This window comes from Emys orbicularis, chromosome 7 (genome assembly GCF_028017835.1).
Source record: "Emys orbicularis isolate rEmyOrb1 chromosome 7, rEmyOrb1.hap1, whole genome shotgun sequence".
NCBI lineage: Eukaryota > Metazoa > Chordata > Testudines > Emydidae > Emys > Emys orbicularis.
Genome location: NC_088689.1, coordinates 101,828,322 through 101,848,065, shown reverse-complemented (window position 1 = coordinate 101,848,065; position 19,744 = coordinate 101,828,322). Strand labels below are relative to the sequence as shown.

The following is a 19,744-nucleotide window of genomic DNA, read 5'->3' as shown; positions in this document are numbered from 1 at the left end:
TGCAGCTGGCCTGAATGATCAGTCAGACCCCAAGGAGGGCTGTGGGAGCCCAGAAACAAGGCTGGGACCTGAGTGGCACAGGACTAATTTGACATACTGTAAGAAATGAGACCCCTCACAAGGGAACCCCTGTTTAAAACACTCTATGGGAGAGTGGCTTCTCAGCAGAGGTGGGATGGGGGCAATAGAGGGCAGTGCCTCTCCAAGGCTGTGTTGTGCCCCATGGGTGTGTGTTCGAGGGTGTTGCCCCATCACTGATGTATTAACAGGAGTGTTGTATGTAGAACATGGGCGGGCACTGGGGAGGTCTCAGCTGGAGAACTGTGTCCAGTTGTGGGCGCAGCGCAGCAGGAAAGATGTGGACAAATTGGAGAGAGTCCAGAGGAGAGCAAGAGAAACGATGACAGGTTTAGAAAACCCGACCTGTGAGGCAAGTTTTTTTTTTAATTGGGCCTGTTTAGTCTAAAGAAAAGATGCCGGACGGGGACTGGATAACGGTGTTCACCTATGCTAAGGGCTGCTATAGAGAGGATGGTGATCAATTGTTCTCCATGGCCACTGCGGATGGGACAAGTAATCCGCTTACTTAGTTTGCAGAAAGGGAGATTGAGGTTTGACATTTGGGGAAACTTGCTAACCCCAAGGCTAGTTAAGCCCTGGAACAGGTCCCCCAGGGAGGTTGTGGCATCCCCATCACTAGAGGTTTTTAAGACCTGGCTGAACAAACAGATATGAGGAACAGTCAGGGTTCTCTAGAGCCTGCTGCAGCGCAGGGGGCTGGACTACCTGATCTCTCATGGCCTCTTCCAGCCCTACATCAGCTTGTGCTGGGTGCTGCACAGAGCAACCCCCAGCAGAACCTGGGGCCCCATGGGCACAGCACAGAGACACAGTGAGAGACAGACCTGACCCCAAAGAGCTCACAGTCTGCATAGACAAGGGGGGGGGGGAGAGACTGAGGCACCGAGTGGGGAAGGAAATTGCCTGAGGTCACCAATCAGGGGGAGTGGTGGAGCCGGGCAGGGACCCAGTTTCCCAGAGTCCCAGCCGGAGCCTGGGCCACAGGGGGAGCAGTGTGTGACTGGGGAAGGGGCTTGAAGGGGAGTGGGATGTGACTGGAGAAGGAGGGGTCGCGGGGGTAGGGGAGTTGTGATTGGAAAATGCAGCCTGGCCCCGCCCCAATTTCCATGTTTTGGCGGGAGCGGGAATTTCCAAGCGCAACAACAAGAGAAGGTGAGTGAGCCCCTGGCACTGCCCAGTCCGTGAGACGGTCTGTCCGCCTCCTGGGAACAGGGCCTCTCTGTGCACCACGGGCGGCTGCGGGGGTACCCCGAGCCCCGCCGCAATCCGGGCATGGGGGGCAGCGCCCCAGAGCAGGGACCCCCCTGCGATCCGGGCAGGGGGTGGAGGTAGCGTCCCAGAGCAGGAACCCCCCTGCGATCCGGGCACGGGGTGGGGGCAGCGCCCCAGAGCAGGGACCTCTCCCCTCCCCGCGATCCGAGGACCGTGTTGCTAAACCCGATTTCCTTCCAGTTCAGCTCCCTCCTTCTCTCCCCTAAGCGCAGGTGAGTCGGGACGGGCTGCGTCAGATTTACTTGGGGGGGGGGTGCTTCCGCGCGCAGCGTGACCCTTGGGGACATGCCTTGGTGGGGCCGGGGCGATCCGCGGGGGAGCGGGACTAGCCCAGGCTAAAACTGCCGCGCCGCGCCTCGCCCCCCGCTGCTGCGTGTCCCGTGGGGCTGCTGGGGGGGGGGTGTCAGTGACGCCCCAGCCAGGCCCCGGCGGGCGGGAAGGGCCGCTGGGGTCCGGACCCTTCTCTAGGGGGCCCCGGGGGCGGGGCGAGGCGAGGCGGCCCCGCCGGATGGATGCGCTGCTGGGCTGTTCCCGGCGCAGAGCCGCCGCCGCCGCCTGGAGACCGTTCCGCGCTAGCAGGTGAAACCGCATCGGCCTTGCCGGGCCGTGGAGCCTCAGCCCGCTGATCGCTTCCCGTTCCCACCCCCGGGGCGTCCCCGGGCTGGGGGGTCCGGCCGGCCACTGGCGGAGCTGGTGCGAAGGGAACAAACCGGTTCCAACCCCCTCCCCGCCCGCTACAATGTCGCTGTCCCCTGCACTGTAGCGATTCCGTTTTCACGTGTGGTTGCACTGGGCAGCCCTGCTGGCAGCCGGAGGACACATTCCCCGCCTGACCTTGGGGGCTTTGTAAGGGGGCAGGACCCCCCTTTGCCCTTGAGGGGGAGCAGAGGCATTGGAGCCGGAGACAGAAGGTAATGACTGTGCTGGAGGTCACTGGATTGTGTGCAGGTGGGTCTGCAGTTGGAGGGTCACGTTCGGGGATCTCTGCAGTGGGGGATGGCTGGATTGTGGTGGAGGTTCGGTTCCCCTCCTGTGGGGAGGTTGGGGGGGCAATGAGGGGTGTCATAGCATGTACGGAGTGAAGATGGGGGGGTGTTGGTGTGTGGCTACAGAGTGTGAGAGAGAGGGTTTCAGTTCCATGCTTGGCTCAGGGCAGCCCTTCTAAGAAAAGGTCTGGTTTTGCCCCATAGACCTGAGCTGGAGGGAGAATACTCAGGCACTCTGTGAGGATGGAGCATGCCCAGTGAGGATGGATTCTTAGAAATGTTAGTTAAGCTCTAAGGAGTCTCTACTGAGCACGTGTGAACTGCAATATTTTCAAATTTGGGTGGATGGATTTTCATGGGGATTGTAAAAGGCAGGGCCTGCTCCAGGCACCAGCTTGCCAAGCAGGTGCTTGGGGCGGCCACTCTGGAGAGGGGCAGCACGTCCAGCTATTCGGCGGCAATTCGGCGGACGGTCCCTCACTCCCACTTGGAGCGAAGGACCTCCCGCCGAATTGCCGCCGCAGATCGCGATCGCGGCTTTTTTTTTTTTTTTTTCCGCTTGGGGCGGCAAAAACCCTGGAGCCAGCCCTGGTAAAAGGCACGGCCCTGGCACACAGCCCAGCCTGCCAAATTTCAAGTCCCTGCTGCAAAGCATGGGGGTGCTAGAGCCAAAGTAAAGGTCTCCAGAAAATAAATATATAATTAACATGGGCAAAACCATGCATTGTTCCCAAACCTAGTTCTTGGAGATGGCGGAACTGTTTTGGCTGAAATTTTCAAAAAAAAATTTGGCCTGATGCCTCATGTGTGAAATTTCAGCCTGTCTGGTTAAAGTCTAGCAAAGTTTTAAGCACTTAACAATAGCGTCCTATAATGGGAAGTGTCAGGCACCCAACCCTGCCTACGGAATTCTCCAATGTTTCTAATTTGACCATTGGCTGAGCAGTCCCGAAGAGATTTTGGTAAATTTCAAAGTGCAGACAAGTCTCCTGTTAAAGCCCTCAGTTTAGGTGGTGCAAGCTGGAGTGATATTTTGTTTTAGCTGTGTGACGGAGTTGCTCGTGGGAGCCAGCTGAGGTCACTCAATTAGGGTGAACTGCAAACCAAACGGGGCAGACAAACCCCAGAAGCTGGTGGATATTCCAATACTTAGATTTACCAAGCCAGCACAAAACAGCTTCTATAGTACCTCACTGGTTACTTAGAAGTTCAAACAAGGCAGTTCCCTTAAAGTACCCAGCCTCAGGCCTCCATCCAGACACACCTGTCAGATATGATGATGATTACTGAAAATCTTATCTCATCACATAAAAGAAAAGGTTCTTCCAATCCCAAAGGATCAGCCACATACCCAGGTTCAATTATAACTTAGATCTTACCCAAAATACACGCTATAGCCAATTCTTATGACCTAAACTAAAATTTATTAAAAAAGAAAAGAGAGAGAGTGTTGGTTAAAAGATCAATATACATACAGACTTGAATTCAATTCTTGAGGTTCAGATACATAGCAGAGGTGAGCTTGTAGTTGACAAAAGTCCTTTTAGATATAGTCCATAGGTTATAGTCCAATGTCCAAATTCAGGGTGACTCCAGTCAGTGACTGGGGATCTCAATCCTTATGGCTTATGGTTTCCCCCTCTTGAAACCCAAAGCAGATCTGAGATGAAATAGGATCGTGTCCCAGCGTTCTTATACATTTCCAGCAGCCTTTTCGGCCTGAGAAAACAATAGGCTTAACTCTCCTTCCAAACATCCAGGCAATTAGCACAGGGTAATTTATCCATTAAACAGTTCAGATACAGGTTACCACAACCTTCAAAGAGATATATAGACAATAATACTATTTCACTCCAGTATCATTATAAATGTTAATATTCCTTTTTGATTTTTGAATTAAAGTTATAGCAATAGACAAGACTTGTTTGCTTACATCACAAGCCCTGAGCAAACATCTACCCTTTTACCTCTAACAATGCAGACTTACATTTCAAAGCTCTATTCATTTACCTATCTTCCTAGCCAGTCTCTAAAGTTCACCCATGGGTCAGGTCAGTCGGTGAGTTAATTAACTCTTTCTGGCCCTGTGACTTTCCAATGAAATATTATATTACACTCATAACGTCACAAGCTGGTCAGAGGGAAACCCAGGGCACCCCCAACCCGCTGACAGCTGCAAAAGCTGCTTGTAGCCTCATCCCCACCACTACCACCACAGACACAACCCAGGGCAAGGCTGGGACATTTCTTTTGTGCTTGAGGTGCCTCAAGCAAAGGCAGGGTCCTCAGGCTAGGGAAGGGGCTTGTGGCTGTTTGCCAGTGCAGTGCCCTGCCGATTCCTGGTAGGTAATGGGAGCTCTGTATAGAAAAAGCCTGGGCCGTGGGAGGCACTCACAGTCACTCCCCCCTCGCCATTGACTCACAGTATGCTCGCCCCAGTGAGCAGTGGAGAATCCCACAGGCAGGCCTGGTGCTGCATTGGCCACTCTCCCCTCAGTCACTGCTGGCCCAATGTTTGGTACTAGGGGGCACTGTACTGCAGAGAACAGGGCAGGGTCTCAGTCGGGGGGCGTTCTTCCCTAGGTGTCAGTGCTGGATGCAGCGCCCCAGTGCATTGCTGGGGGTGCTGTACCGCAGGGAGTGCACGGGGGCTCGGTAGGGGGTGTTCTCCCATCACAGTGTGTGCTGGTCTCGATGCCCCAGTGCGGAGCGGGGGGGTGCAGTGCTGCAGGTTGCTCAGTAGGGAGCACTCAGGAGTCAGAACTCCTGGGCGTTATTCCTGGCTTGAGGAGCGGAGTGAAGTCTAGTGAGTTAGGGACAGGAGCCTGGGTTCTATCCCAGCTCTGGGAGGGGACAGGGGCTGGGAGCCCATACTCCTGGGGTCTATCCTGGCTTTGGGAGGGAATGTGGGGACCCAAGAGCTGTGTTTTCTGTTCCTGGGGTTACCTGGCCTCTGTCTTCACGTGCTTCCACAGCGGAGCTGGGAGCCTCCCTGCAAGGCCCCTGTATGAGCAGGTTTCTCCTTAAGCCCATCCCCCCTTCATGGGTTGTGTTTTTCCATCCCCCAGGGCTCCTTCCTGGTTTGAGGGCTGCTCCCTCCCTGTTAGTGAGTGTTTTGTTCTAGGTGCTGTAGAGAACCAGCCAGGGCTGTCCACTGCCCACTCCCTCCCCACACGGCCCGGAGACATCCCCCCCAGCACCCAGATGGCTCGACAGGACATGCCCAAGGACCAGTGAGTGGCAGCTCCCTTTGCCAACAAAAGACCCTTGGCGCCCTCTATGTGGGGGTGGGACTCTGCTCTGGGACCACCATCCCCCAGGGGCTGTGTCCTGTGGGGTTCAGGTGGGGGAGGCTGGGAGTCAGGACACCTGTGTTCTGTGCCAGGTTCATGTGTGGGCTGGGGAGGGAAAGGGGCTGCCCCATGGACACCCTAGGAGTAAAGGAACAGGCTGGGAGATTGGGGGGGAGGGGGTTCTGCTGGGCATCCTGCCCACTTGGTAATCCCTTGGTCAAACCAAGGGACTCACACTTCCTGTGGGGGCAGGAGGAGGGGTCGAGCCCCGGACCATGTCTTTCCCCCACCCCGTGGGAGCCTAACACCACCACCCCGACCCATCCCCGCAGGCCCCCAGGGAGGGGACCCCCATTAGCTATGCAGTCAGTGCTCCCTGGAGCTAATGAGAAATGACTGCAGTGCAAGGGGAGTGGGATTAATGGTTCGAGCAGACAGGGCTGGGAGCCAGGACTCTGGGGTTCTATCCCCAGCTCTGGGAGGGCAGTGGGGTCTGGTGGGTTAGAGCAGAGAGGTGTGGGGGAGGGCTGGGAGGCAGCCAGGGGACTCTGGATTCTATCCCCAGCTCTGGGAGGGCAGCGGGGTCTGGTGGGTTAGAGCAGAGGGGTGGGGGGGAGGCCAGCCAGCCAGGGGACTCTGGGTTCTATCCCCAGCTCTGACATGAGGCAGTGTGCAATCCCCACCCCATCCCATTCTGGGTGCAGCTTGAGGGACGAGTGGGTGGAGAATTGCAGCTCTCCAAGTTGGGAAAGAGATTTACCCTGTCCAGGTGTGAGGGGCAGGGGCAGGTGAGGAGGGTGCCAGAGAATGGGGGAGGGGCTGGCTCCATGCCTGGCAGGTAGCCTGATTTGGAGGGGGGAGGTATATGAGGATTCTAGTCCCCACACCCCATATAGCTGGGTCCTAAATGGAAACCATCCCCAATTGGAGCCCCACATGAGGCAAGTTTGCTGGGCCTCAGCCCAGTCCCTAGGGAGGGAGCCCCAGCTGGCTGACTGGGGGCTGAATGTGCCACCAAGACTGAGCCCCTCTGTGCCCACAGAAGGGAAATGCCCCAGTTCTCCCCCCCCCACCCCCACCCCAGGCCTGGGGTCAGAGCCAGTGCCCCCTAGAGCGGGAAGGCCCTATTCCCATCATGATGGTGTCTCTCCCCCAGGTTTCATGCTGTGGGAATCATCTTCTTCATCCTGGGTCTGGGCACCCTCCTGCCCTGGAACTTCTTCATCACGGCCATCCCGGTACCGACCCTGAGTGCCATGGGGTTCTGGGGGGCAGGCAAGGGAAAGTGGAGTGCTGGGGGGAAGGGCTTTGGGGGTTGGGGTAGGCAAGGGGCAGGTATGGTGTTGAGGGGAGGAGGAGGGGAAGTGGGATGCTGGGCTAAGGAAGGGGGAGCACTGGGGGGCCAAGGGTTCATAGTTCTGCAGCAGCACCCAGGACAGGGGTGCAGCCCTGCATGTGGGGGTCTTGCTGGGGCCCAGGGGAGGGTGGCTCAGTGGGGGAGGTGCCCCCGGGGGTGTATGGGCAGCAGGGCTCCAGCCCCATCTCACCTCGTCTCTCCCCCACAGTATTTCAAGGCCCGGCTCATTGTGGGGACCAGCTTGACCGTGGGCCTGGGGGGAAACAGCTCTGGGACGCAGCGGGACCCAGCCCGGGATGAGTTCAACTTCAACAACTGGCTGACGCTGCTCTCACAGCTCCCGCTGCTGCTCTTCACCCTGCTCAACTCCTTCCTCTACCAATGGTGAGAAACCTCGGTCCTGCCGGGGACTCTCGGTCCTGACCCCAGCCCTGCGATCCCAGCCCGGGGCTCCCCCACCCAGCTCTGCTGGGGACTCTCGGTCCTGACCCCAGCCCTGCGATCCCAGTCCGGGGCTCCCCCACCCAGCTCTGCCAATGCCTCTCAGTCCTGACCCAGCCCTGCGATCCCAGCCCAGGGCTCCCCCACCCACCCCCCAGCTCTGCCGGGGCCTCAGTCCTGACCCCAGCCCCCTGTGATCCCAGCCCGGGGCTCCCCCACCCGCCCCCAAGCTCTGCCGGGGCCTCAGTCCTGACCCCAGCCCCCTGCAATCCCAGCCTGGGGCTCCCCCACTCACCCCCAGCTCTGACCCGCAGCCCCCTGCAGTTCCAGGGGCTTCTAATCCTGACAACCTCAGCACCAAGGTGGGTGGGGTCCCTTTATAAACAGCGCCAGTGCCCCACCCCTACCGCAGGGTCTAGCAGAGAAGCCAGAGGGTCCCTCTGCCCCCCGCACACCCCGATGGCCTCGTTGAGCTGACCCCCCTGCAGTCGGGGCTGATGGGGTGACAAGGCACCAGCGGCCCAACACTGAGTCAGCCCTGGAGTGATGGGTGAGACCCTGGGGCTCTGACCTGCTCCCCCTCCCCCTGCAGCATCCCGGACAAGGTGCGGGTCCTCGGCAGCATGAGTGGCATCCTCCTCCTCTTCATCCTCACGGCCGTGCTGGTCAGAGTGGAAATGCCCTCCCACAGCTTCTTCTCCGTCACCATAAGCTCTGTGTGGTTCATTAACTGTGAGTGGGGGCGGGGTATGGGACATGGGGGCTTTCCCCTCTCGGGGGTCCCAGCCCCAAGGCTGAGGGGCTGGCTGGCTTCGGAGGGCGGGGAGTGGTTCTGCAAAGATTCCCCTTCCATTGTGCCCCCACAGGGCCAAATACAGTGACTCTCAGTCCACTGAATGCAGGGGTATCGGAGCTGGAAGGAGACTGGGGGCGGGGGGGGGGAATCCGTGATGGGGCCGTGCACCCACGTGGGAGACGCGACTGATGATGGTGTGGAGGAGGGGGCAGTGAGGGCACGGTGTATTTTTTGCGGGGGAGGGGAAGCTAAGGGTTAACTCCCAGGGGACTGGCGGGGAGGGGGCTGCTGGGCCTGACGCCCCCACGGCAGCTGCTCTGATTTCCCTGGCCAGGCCCCTGTGCTGGGCTCAGCGTCCCCTCCTCCCCCCATGGCACTGTGGGTCCCCGGGCGGTGGGGGCAGTTCTGACCCACTGTGTCTCTACCCAGCGTTCTGCGCCGTCCTGCAAGGCAGCCTGTTCGGGCAGCTGGGCACCCTGCCCCAGGGCTACAGCACTCTCTTCCTGAGCGGTCAGGGCATGGCCGGGACCTTCGCCGCCAGTGCCATGCTGCTCTCCATGGCTAGTGAGTATGACGGGGACCCGCCTCGCCACCCGCAGCCCCTCTCCTGCTCCCCCCACTGAGCCCCACCCCTAGCACTGACGGTGAGAGGAGAGCGCCCCCTACTGAGTCCCACCTCCCTGCAGCACAGCGCCCCCTAGTGCTGCACTGGAACATTGGGATCGGCCCCTGGTCGTGCTGTCTGCGCGCTGTTGCTCCACGTGCTGTGCTGGCTGTTTCAGGTGGTGCGGATGCGCAGACGTCTGCCCTGAGCTACTTCATCACCCCCTGTGTCGGGACCCTGATGTCCATTGTCTGCTATCTGGTGCTGCCCCGTATGGTGAGATGCTGCACCGCCGATGTGGGGAATGGGGCATAGGGACTTTCCCCTCTGGGGGGTGCTGGCTCCAAGCCGACTGGGGATGCAAGCAGTGTGTGTGTGGGGGGGGGGGGGTCTTTGGCAGGCCCCAGAGGTTTGGGGGCCTATAAAAGCAGTGTCCCAGGAGTGTCCCCAGCCGGCGGGTTGACTGGACCCATGTGGGGGAGATTAGGGCTGGGGGGGGTGGGGTTGGGTGATAGGGCTGTTTGGGGGGGTCAGTGTGTAGCAGCCAGGGCGGTTGTGTATTAGCAATGGGGGGATTGAAGGGACATGGGTGTGATGCCCTGGGTCAGATGTGTGCCCCTTCCACAGACCCCCTTCTGTCCTGTCGCCCCCTGCAGGCCTTCTTCCGTCACTACCTGGAGCGGGGTTGGCAGCGTGACCCACGCAATGAGCTGGAGACCAAGGCTGGGCTGCTGGGCACCGGTACGCAAGGTCCTGGGGAGTTGTGGGGCCCTTTGCTGCAGGGGGACACCTCGCTGCCCCCAGCATGGGAGAGGATTGCGTCCAAACCACCGGCTATGCCCAGGCTGGCTGAAGACCTCTGGGATCTCTGATCACTGCCTCTCTTCCCTGTGTCCCCAGAGGAACAGAGTGGGGACCAGTCGGAGAGGTCTGGGGAGGAGCCAATGCTGGGAATGGCCAACGGGACACTCAGGACATTGGAGGAGATCAGTGTGGAGAGCTCCGGGAAGGGAGCCTTCGCCCTGCACAATGGGACAGCCACCAGTGCCCAGAACGGGGGGCCGGGACCAGAGAGACCGTCAGTGTTCAGTGTGCTCCGAAAGGTAAAGGGGATGGGGGGAAGAGTCCCTGCGGTATGCTATAAACAGCCCCAATGCCCCGTCCCAGAGGTGGCTGCATCTCAGCGCCAGGCGAGGGGTCCCAATATAAACAGCCCACACTCCCCACCCCAGAGGTGGCTGCATCTCAGCACAAGGTGAGGGGTCCCTGGGTAAACAGCCCCTGCCTTACTCCCTGGAGACAGCTGTGTCTCAGTGAGGGGTTCTGGAGCTGTTGGGGGTGGGGCCCAGCTGGCTCTGACTGTCTTCCCACCCCGGCACAGATCTGGCTGCTGGCACTCTGCATTGTCATGGTTTTCACTATCACCCTGTCCGTGTTCCCTGCCATCACTGCCACCGTCACCAGCACCTCGGAGAGCAAGCAATGGAGTGAGTATAGGGAGTGGGGTCTCGTGGTTAGAACATGGGGGGCTGGGAGCTGGGACTCCTGGCGTGAATCCCTGGCTCTGGGTGGTGCTGTGGTTGCTGATGCCCCAGGCTGGGTTGGAGCAGGCGCCCCCTAGAGGTGAAAGCCTCATATCCTGTTCCCCAACTCTTCCCCTCCCCCATAGGTGAGTTCTTCACCCCTGTTTGCTGCTTCCTGTTGTTCAACATGATGGACTGGCTGGGCCGCAGCATCACCTCATACTGCCTCTGGGTGAGTGGGGGGACACCCAGCCCCTGCTGGCCAAGCTCTGCATTCATTGGCAGGGATGGAGGGAGGGGGGGAATCAGCAGCCTCCATGGGCGGTGAACCCCTGGGGCAAAGGGAGGGCTTTATGGAGTGGGTGATGTTGGGGGGACTAGATGGGGGGCCCAATCCTGCACTGGGTCTGCGTGGGGGGGCTAGCCCATGATTGCAGGGTTTCCCTCCCACTCTGACACCTCCCTTCCCCCCGCTGCTCTCCAGCCAGAGAAGAGACTATGGCTACTCCCCCTGCTGGTGGGCCTGCGCTTCCTGTTTGTGCCCCTGCTGATGCTATGCCAGGCCGAGCCCCGCACCCGCCTGCCCGTGCTCTTCCACCATGACGCCTGGTTCATCCTCTTCATGCTGCCTTTCTCGCTCTCCAATGGCTACTTCGTCTCGCTCACCATGTGCCTCGCCCCCAAGTGAGTGCTGGGCAGGGTCGGGGCTCAGTAGGGGGCGCTCTCCCAATGCAGTCAGTGCTGAGCGCAATGCCCCAGGGTGCTGCTAGGGGGCGCAGTGCTGCACTGCAGGAAACCGGGTAGGAGGGTCTCTAGAGGGCACTTCCCCCTCGCAGTCAGTGCTGACCCCAATGCCCCAGTGTGCTGCTAGGGGGCGCTGTGCTGCACTGCTAGGAACAGGGTGGGGGGGTCTCTAGAGGGTGCTCTCCCAGCACAGCCATGCTGACCCAATGCCCCAGTGTGCTGCTAGGGGGCGCTGTACTGCACTGCAGGGGGAGGTCTGTAGGGGGCGCTCTCCCAGTGCGCTCAGAGTGGCATCTCAGCACCAGGAGAGGGATCCTGATGTAAACAGCTCTCACAGCTAGGGTGACCAGACGTCCCGATAAAATCGGGACCGTCCTGATTTTGAGCTGTTTGTCTCTCGTCCCGACCGATCTGTGGTTGGGACGCAATTTTTGTCCTGATATTTTCTTCATCTCATCTGGTCACCCTACTCACAGCCCATCCGAGAAGTGGCTGCATCTCAGTGCTGGGTTTCTCTGCATGTTGGGGAGTGGTGTGTGTGTGGTTCTCAACTGTGTCCTCCCCGCCACCCTCCTCTCTCGCCCCATAGGCAGGTGCTGCCGCAGGAGAGCGAGCTGGCTGGAGCCATCATGACCTTCTTCCTGGCACTAGGGCTGTCGTGTGGGGCTGGGCTCTCCTTCCTCCTCAAGGCCCTGCTGTGATCCCCCCTCAGATCCATCCCTTCATCTTCCAGCAGCTCGTCTGAGTGCACCCCATCAAACTGGAGGGCTTGGAATAGGAGGGATGGAGGGGGGCTTTGCATAGGAGGGGGGCTGGTACCTCCTGACTTCCCCTTTTCTTTCCATGGGCATCATCTCAGCCTGGTGAGTGTAAAGATTAGTGTCCTGCCCCCCCCCCCAAGTCTCCTGTTGCAAGGCAGATACCCCATTAGGGGTTGCCCCCCAGCCCCATTCTGTTCCTCACCACCGTTCCATAGGAATTCCAGCAAAGGGAATGTCTATAGAATGGTGTGGCGGGGGAGGAAAGGGTTAATGTAAAGAAGTATCTGGGGTTTTAATGTATTTATTTGTGGGGCTCCTGAGCCCAGGTGGGGGGCTGAGCCCCATGCGGTGTCATGGGCTACACAAAGGGACACCACAGCATACCACTTCGCCTGGAGAGTCACGTAGAGCCCGGTCTCCAACTCCTGCCCCTTCGCCCTGGGGTCGAGGAAGGGGAGGACCCCAAGGGTTGCTGGGGCTTTGCCTCTGCTGCAGAAACGCACATCCAAGCCAGACTGCTGGCTGGGCTCGACAGGGTTAAATATCCCCTCTCTCCTGACCCCCATAAGGGTCCTAGCTCCTGGATGGCGGCTACTGCCCTTTAGAGGGAATATTGCCTAATGGGTAGGACAGGAGATGGGAGCAAGGACACCTGGGTTCTGTCCCCAGCTCTGGGAAGCACGTGCTGGCCAGTTGATTGTAAACTCTTTGGGGCAAGGTCTTGTCTGTGCTCTGAAGTGCCTAGTTATGCTTTAGGTCAATGGTTCTCAAACGTCCGTACTGGTGACCCCTTTCACACAGCAAGCTTCTGAGTACGACCCCCCTTAGAAATTAAAAACACTTGTTTATGTATTTAACACCATTATAAATGCTGGAGGTTTGGGGGTGGAGGCTGAGAGCTCGCGACCCCCCATGTTTGAGAACCCCCCGGCCTTAGGTGCTAGATAAATAATAGTAGTTAGAGTAGGTGCGGCAATTCCTCTAGCAGGCATCAGTAGCTAAGGCCCAGCCGCTAGCAGGCGGCTTTGTGCTACTGGAAGAGCTCAAGGGTGGCTCGTGGGCAGGTCTGGCAACTCAGCAGACCTGGGTTTGGTACCCTGCTGTGCCCCGGATTCCCTGTGTGACCTTGAGCACGTCCCTTAGCCTCTCTGTGCCTCAATTTCCCCATCTGTACAATGGAGACATTAGCACTGCCCTGGCCTCCCCAGGGCACGAGGACATATTCAGTTCATGTTGTGAAGCGCCCAGATACCATGGTGGCAGGTGCTATAGAAATTCTCATGGGAGAGAGAAGGACATGGTGGCATTTTTCCCCTTTGGCTTTGTGTGCATGGGGCTGGAGTGGCTGTTTTATTGTATTTCATTGCCTGCTTTTGGCTCTTTTTAATAAGTTTGATTTTTATTTTTTCAATAAAAGTGCTGTGAGTTTTTTACAAGGATTCGTCTTGGCCTCTTTGTGTTAACTCCCCATTTGCTGCTAAGAGCAATTGTGGGGTGGCTGGGAAACCAAGGCTAAGCGGGCAGGTATTCTGTAGGTGCACAGCCCCCATCCCACCCCACCCCATCCCGTAGCGACGTGGGGCTGGGTGTGGATATGTGCCATCCTGTGCAGCAGCTTTGCTGGGAAGTGAAATGGAATTAGAGCTGCTGGTTTTGCCTAAGCTACTGCAGGGGGCAGAGGGGTGTGTGTGTCATTATATTATATGTGTAAAAATCTCCCCCTTCCCCCAGCACCACTGCTGCCCTACGCTGGGTAGGAGCAGGTGTCTGGGCCATGCAGATCCAGGGCTGTTCCATGGGAGTTATTTACATTATACACACCCGCCATCTAGTGGAAGGGTTAGCTAGCCCCCGAGGTAATCCCTCCTCCCAAGGAGCAGTTCTGTCTCTAGTCAGCTCCAATCAGAGACCTCCGCCCAGCTACCCACACGGCTCCATAGACCCACAGCCCCGACAGTGACTAATCAAATCTCATACTTCTGGGCTTCAGCTGATCCCCTGCAGGTGTCAGGAAGGGAATTTTTCCCCCGATGCATAATTCACCCCCCACCCCGAAGCATCAGAGATCAGCCACAATTGGAGACAGGATGCTGGACAGGCTCAGCCAGTGCTTGAAGATGGTTTGGAGAATCACTTTTATAGATGCCGGGCTGGTGTCTTGGGCCTGATTTACGCTAAGGGCTGGTCTCCACTAGAAAATTAGATGGATCCAGCGACGTCACCCAGGGGTGTGAAAAATTATTAAAGAGAGACACTTAAAAAGCTCCATCTATTCATCTTACCAAAAAAGAGAGGTGACTGGATTACAGTCTGTAAGTACATTCCTGGGGACAAAAGTACTAACCAGCTCTTCGACCTAATGGAGCTCTGGGGGCCACATTATAAAAAAGCTGTTGAAAAATTGGAGAGGTTGCAGAGAAGAGCAACACAAGTGAATGGAAAAAAATGTTGTAGCGAGAGACGTAAGGAGCTCAGTCCATTTAGCTTCTCAAAGAGAAGATCAAGAGGTGGCTTGATCTAGGTGTCTCACCTTCATGGGGAGAAGACACCTAATACTGATGGGCTCTTTAAGCTAGTGGAGAAAGGCAGAACGAGAACCAAGGGGTGACAGCTGAAGCAAGACGTGTTCCAAGGAGAAATAAGGCACCAGTTTTTAACTGAACAAGTGATTAACCAGCAGCACAAATTGCCAAGGGAAGTAGTGGATTCTCCATCTCTTGGAGTCTTCAAATCCAGCCTGACTGCATTTGGGGAAGATGCTGTAGTTAAACCCAGGTGACCGGGCTCAGTGCAATCTCTGGCCTGGGCCATACAGCTGGTCAGGCTAGATGATCTGCTGGCCCTTTTTGGCCTTAAACTCTATGAATCTATTAATGAAGCAACAAATATTCACAGGTGGGACTACCTCAATGCCAGCTGTACCCTTGGTCTCCTCTTAGCTGATACTGCCCAGGGCCCCTATTCTGTTCAGCCTAATTCTTTGCCAGTCTTCTGCTGTTTGCTGGACTCAACCCCCTGCATCAGCTTCCCAGACAATCTGAGAGTTTCATCCAGCCCACCCTGTTGGGAGAGTGAGTCTGTTGGGTCTCAGCCCTGTTCCTTGCAGCACTGGGGCTCATGCCATCCCCACACCAGCCCCTCAACAGGCCCCAAGCCCTCACCTTCTTCCCTCAGATGGGGTTCCTGCAGGGAAGAGGGGATATCCCACGCTGGGGCTGCTGGTCCGGCCCCTCTCCAGGATCTGTGATGAATTGAGAGGGGACTGGTGGTGGTGGTGATGGGGAATGGTGTAGGTCTATGATGGCACTGCCTGAAGCAAAGCATCACATAAGAACGGCCATACTGGGTCAAACCAATGGTCCATCTAGCCCAGTATCCTGTCTGCCAACAGTGGCCAATGCCAGGTGCTTCAGAGGGAGTCCATGGGAGGGATGTGCCCCCCAGCATGCGATACTCAACATAACCACAAACTCTGGCATGGGAAATAGATTCCTGACTTCTGTTCCCAGATCTTGGAGCAGAGTGGGGGCTAGGGGTTAGAGCAGAGGGGCTGAGAGCCAGGACTCACTGGGTTCCAGTCCCTATTCAGCCACTGATTGTTTAGGTGAGTTCCTCCCCAGCAATCTGTCTCAGTTTCCACATCTGTCAAGGGGGAGGACACATTGAGGCCCAATTATGCTTAAATTGCCTCCACTTCAAGGGGACTGAAGCACGCAGCTGACATGTGGGTGCTGTGCTGTGGCTCAGGGGCTTGGACACTAGTCATTCAGTGCCACATTAACGACAGCCCCAAATCCCAGCGTTCCTATCCAAACCCGACTCCTCCGGCTCTTGGGGGCTCCCTTCCCCCAGGCTGACCCTTTCATCCATGTGATGCAGCCCCCTCTGGAAAATGAGTCCCGAGTGGGGATTTCTACCCCCCCACACACACACACCATCCGGAGGCACACCCATCCCATCCAGGGGTCTCCCATTTGGCCCCTCTAGTGAGTGACAGATCCCCTGCCATCTGCCTTCATCTAAGCGGGGGTTGTTGGCTGCTCGACCTGCCCCCCACGAATAGCTAGCTTGCTTTCATATTCCTAGGGCAGTGTATTGGGGAGTTTAATACAGTTCCCAGCCCACCACCCAATAGACACCCCCCCATTCAATCTACTGTGGGTTATCGGGGTTCCAATGTGTCATTTCACCCACCCCAAACCCACCCGTTGGGCCCCCTGATACTGAGGGGGGATTTTACTGCACACACCTCTCCCTGCCAGCGTTAACCCCAGGGGCTGAGAGGAGACTTTATTGCATGAAAGGAGGAGAATGAGACAAATTGAACAGCAGACGCTGCTCTCATACCCTTAAGGCTGCGAACACCCCCAATCCCTTTCTTCCAAAACCAGTCCAGAAAATAAGGCACTGCTAACCCTCCTCTTCTTCCCAAAAAGGGACCGACGAGGGTGGGATTCGAACCCACGCGTGCAGAGCACAATGGATTAGCAGTCCATCGCCTTAACCACTCGGCCACCTCGTCTCTCCTGTTGGGTTCGTTCTGCCATCCCAGCCATACCCCTGAGTGTGTGTGCGCGAGGGCAAGAGTGCACAGGACGGGGAGGGTCTGTGTGCAGGGAGGGTTGATTCCCCCTGCACTGCCTTTTGCACACACCCCCTTGCCCGGACAGCCCCCCCTTCCTGTCCCCCCCTTGCCCCATCCGAGCTGAGCCCCGGATGCAGCCAGGGGCGCGTGAGCCCGTCCCGGGCAATGGTCAGAAAACCACCTCCCGATACACCCCCTGCGCCCCCCTGTCCCCGGCGGGCGGGGCGCGGTGACGAGTCGGCCTGCAGTGGCTCCTCCCTAGGGCAGGTGGCGCGCTGCCGCAGCGACGGGCGCCTCCATTCCCGGCAGGCTGCATGGCAGGGCTGGGAGCTGCAGCCGCCCGCTGCCTGCGCCGGTCCCCCCTGGCGAGCATGGGCGCAGCGCGCCGGGCCTGAGCGGGGAGCCCCGGCCGCGGCCGGCATGCAGGGCCCCGCCAGATGCTCCTTCTTCAAGGCGCTGCTGTGGGCGCTGGCGCTGGTGGCCCTGCTGCAGCTGCTCTACCTGTCCCTGCTCTCGGGGCTCCACGGCCGCCAGCAGCGCTCCCGCTACTCGGAGCTGTTCGGGGGGCGCCGGGGCGAGGCGCCCGGCCGGCCCAGCGAGCAGCAGAAGGAGCAGCTGAAGCGCGCCCTGGCCAGCGGCGGGCGGCTGGATGCCAGCGGGCAGTACCGGATCTACACGGACATGCTGGGGCCCCCGGAGCGGGCGGGGCGGGTGCCCGACCTGGTGCTCGCCACCCACACCAGCCTGAGCAACCTGCACCAGCTGCAGGAGCTGGTGGGGCGCTGGCAGGGCCCGGTCTCCGTGGCGCTTTTTGCGCCGGGCCCCGCCGAGGTGCGGCTGGCCACGCTGATGCTCTACGCCTTGGGGGCGCTGTGCGGGCCAGTGCGGCAGCTGGTGAGTGCCCACCTGGTGTGCCACTCGGGGGACCTGGCCGCCTTCCCCGAGCTAGAGGACCGGGCGGAGTTTGCCCGGCTCAAGGCCTGTGGGGATGTCTTCACCAAGCTGGCACGGGCTGGGGCGGGCCGGCGTAACTATGCCCTGGGTGCCAACGCTTCGTACCCCAACAACCTGCTGCGCAATGTGGCACGGGGGGCAGCCACTGGGCACTACACGCTCGTGCTGGACGTGGACATGCTGCCCAGCGAGGGGCTGCGTGAGGCCTTCCTGGCACTGGCTGCAACCTTGGGTGCTGAGGGGCCACCAGACGTCTTTGTGGTGCCCGCCTTTGAGATCCGGCACACCCGGCGCCTCCCAGGTGCCAAGGCCGAGCTGCTGCAGCTGTATCAGGTGGGGGAGATCCGGCCGTTCTACGAGGAGCTCTGCCCACGCTGCCAGGCCCCCACCAACTACTCACGCTGGCTGAACCTGCCTCCGGGCAGTTCCCTGAATATTGCCTACACCGTGGAGTGGAGGGACCCCTGGGAGCCCTTCTACATCAGTGCCAACTCTGTGCCACCCTATGATGAAAGATTCAAGCAGTATGGGTTCAACCGCATCAGCCAGGTACCTGCCTCACCGGCATGGGGAGGCATTTGTGCCATGGGGGCCAACCCCAGATATACGCCCAGCCACCCCAAGAGATGGAGCAGGGTGTCTCTGACCCGTGGGTGAAACAAATCTGGGATGTCTCAGCCGGGTGCTCTCCTGATCACTGGGCACCTCAGGCCATGCTCACTGAGCCTCATAGAGGGCACCCGAACATGGCCCCATGAGACACATGGGCAGGGTGCGAGGAGTGCATATTTTCTTCCCTGCAAGGGGGCTCTGGCCCTGATCCAGGCCTAGCTCAAGAGTACTTGGTGGCTAGTGGGGAGAGACAGCACGATGTAGGGGACATTGTGCTGCAGAGAGCAGGGTGGGGGGGGGTTCAGTAAGAGGTACTCTCACCTTGCAGTCAGTGCTGTTTCCAATACCCAGGGCTGCAGCAGGGGGTGTTGTACACCCTGAAGTGGCATCTGTCCAATGAGATGTAAAATGGGCCTTGGCCCCTTGTGCTTACTAATGACCATTTGTCCCTTTTCCTACAGCTTCCATCCAGTGGAGAATTTCCACTTCCTATCCTGAACTGTAGTGTTCTGTGAAGCTGTGAAATAGCCCCCACATCCCACACTGCATCTGAGCACCGGGTGAGGGATCCCTGTATAAAACAGCTCTAATGCCCCACCCCAGAGGCGGCTGCATAGCCCCCGCACCGCAGAAGTGGTTGTATCTTAGCACTGGATGAGGGATTCCTGTATAAACAGCCCCCACACTCCACTCTAGAGGTGGCTGCTTTTCAGCCCTCAATGTAACAGAGTGTGGGACACTTTGGAGTCTGGTGTGGGTTACCCTGGTCTCTCCTTCACAGCTCTCCTGTCCCCTTTCACAGGCATGTGAGCTCCATGTGGCCGGATACAGTTTCTCAGTGCTGAACAATGCTTTCCTGGTGCACAAGGGCTTCAAGGTGCCGAGTGAGTTCCATGCACAGAAGGATGCCGAGAATCAGCGCAACAAGATGCTCTTCCGCCAGTTCAAGCAGGAGCTGAAGCTGAAGTATCCTGGCTCACCGCGCCGGTGCTGATGGTCCTGCCGTCTCCGGCATAGCTCCTCAGACCTGCCTTCCCCATGACCCTTCATCTGTAGCTTTGGTGTCAGTGTTTTTGGGGGGCCCTGCCCAATCTGGGCTTGGAATGCCCCCTCCTTTCCATTGAGTCATTAATCTCCACATCGGACAGAGGTTTATAGTTGGGGGGAATCTTTCCAGCCACATCACACTGGATCCTTCACCTGCCCCAACCTGTTGCTGGGGCCATGGATTCCTGTATCCCCATCACTCAAAATACTTCAGCATTCTCCTCCCCCAGTTTCCTATTGAACAGCAGGCTGTCAGAACAGAGGACCTCCCCCCAGCCTACTGCCTGTGTGGGCAGAGGACAGCTGTTTCCTCCCTCCGCAGCTCCCTTGTTATGATTCTTTCCCTCCCTGAGCAGGGAGAAAGGGTCTGTTCTGGACTCAGCAGCCCCCTCTCCCTTTCTGTAGGTGGTTATGGGGTGGAAGCTAGTATAGGGATTAGAGAAGGGGGTGGGGAGTCAGGACTTGTGGGATCTTTCCCTAGCTCAGAGAGGAGAGGAGAGTCTAGTGGTTAAAGAATGAGGGGCTGAAATTCGGGACTCCTGGGTTCTGTTCCCAGTTTTGTCACTGATTCTATTTGCCCTCCACCAAGTCCCCTCCCCTTTCTGCACCTCATTTTTCCCCTTTGTAAAATGGGAATTAACGCACTGACCTACCTCCTGAGGGCAGGGGGCATGAGGCTTAATTTATG

General features: G+C 58.3%; 2 protein-coding genes and 1 non-coding gene across 3 annotated transcripts; 2 read left to right on the top strand and 1 right to left on the bottom strand.

Moving 5' to 3' along the window:
* Nucleotides 1-1,160: 1,160 nt before the first annotated feature.
* Nucleotides 1,161-11,798, top strand: SLC29A2 (solute carrier family 29 member 2). The gene is made up of 13 exons (XM_065408105.1): nt 1,161-1,233; nt 5,464-5,572; nt 6,789-6,870; nt 7,198-7,373; nt 8,023-8,162; nt 8,656-8,790; nt 9,009-9,106; nt 9,487-9,571; nt 9,731-9,933; nt 10,212-10,317; nt 10,500-10,585; nt 10,838-11,037; nt 11,687-11,798. The coding sequence occupies exons 1-13, from the start codon at nt 1,161-1,163 to the stop codon at nt 11,796-11,798; spliced, it is 1,605 nt and encodes a 534-aa protein (XP_065264177.1).
* Nucleotides 11,799-16,298: 4,500 nt separating this feature from the next.
* Nucleotides 16,299-16,380, bottom strand: TRNAS-GCU (transfer RNA serine (anticodon GCU)). The gene has a single exon. It is a non-coding gene; the product is annotated as a tRNA-Ser (tRNA).
* A 483-nt stretch (nt 16,381-16,863) lies between these two features.
* On the top strand, nt 16,864-19,137 carry B4GAT1 (beta-1,4-glucuronyltransferase 1). Its single transcript, XM_065408356.1, has 2 exons — nt 16,864-17,946; nt 18,812-19,137. The coding sequence occupies exons 1-2, from the start codon at nt 16,864-16,866 to the stop codon at nt 19,001-19,003; spliced, it is 1,275 nt and encodes a 424-aa protein (XP_065264428.1). The 3' UTR covers nt 19,004-19,137.
* The last annotated feature ends 607 nt before the right edge of the window (nt 19,138-19,744 follow it).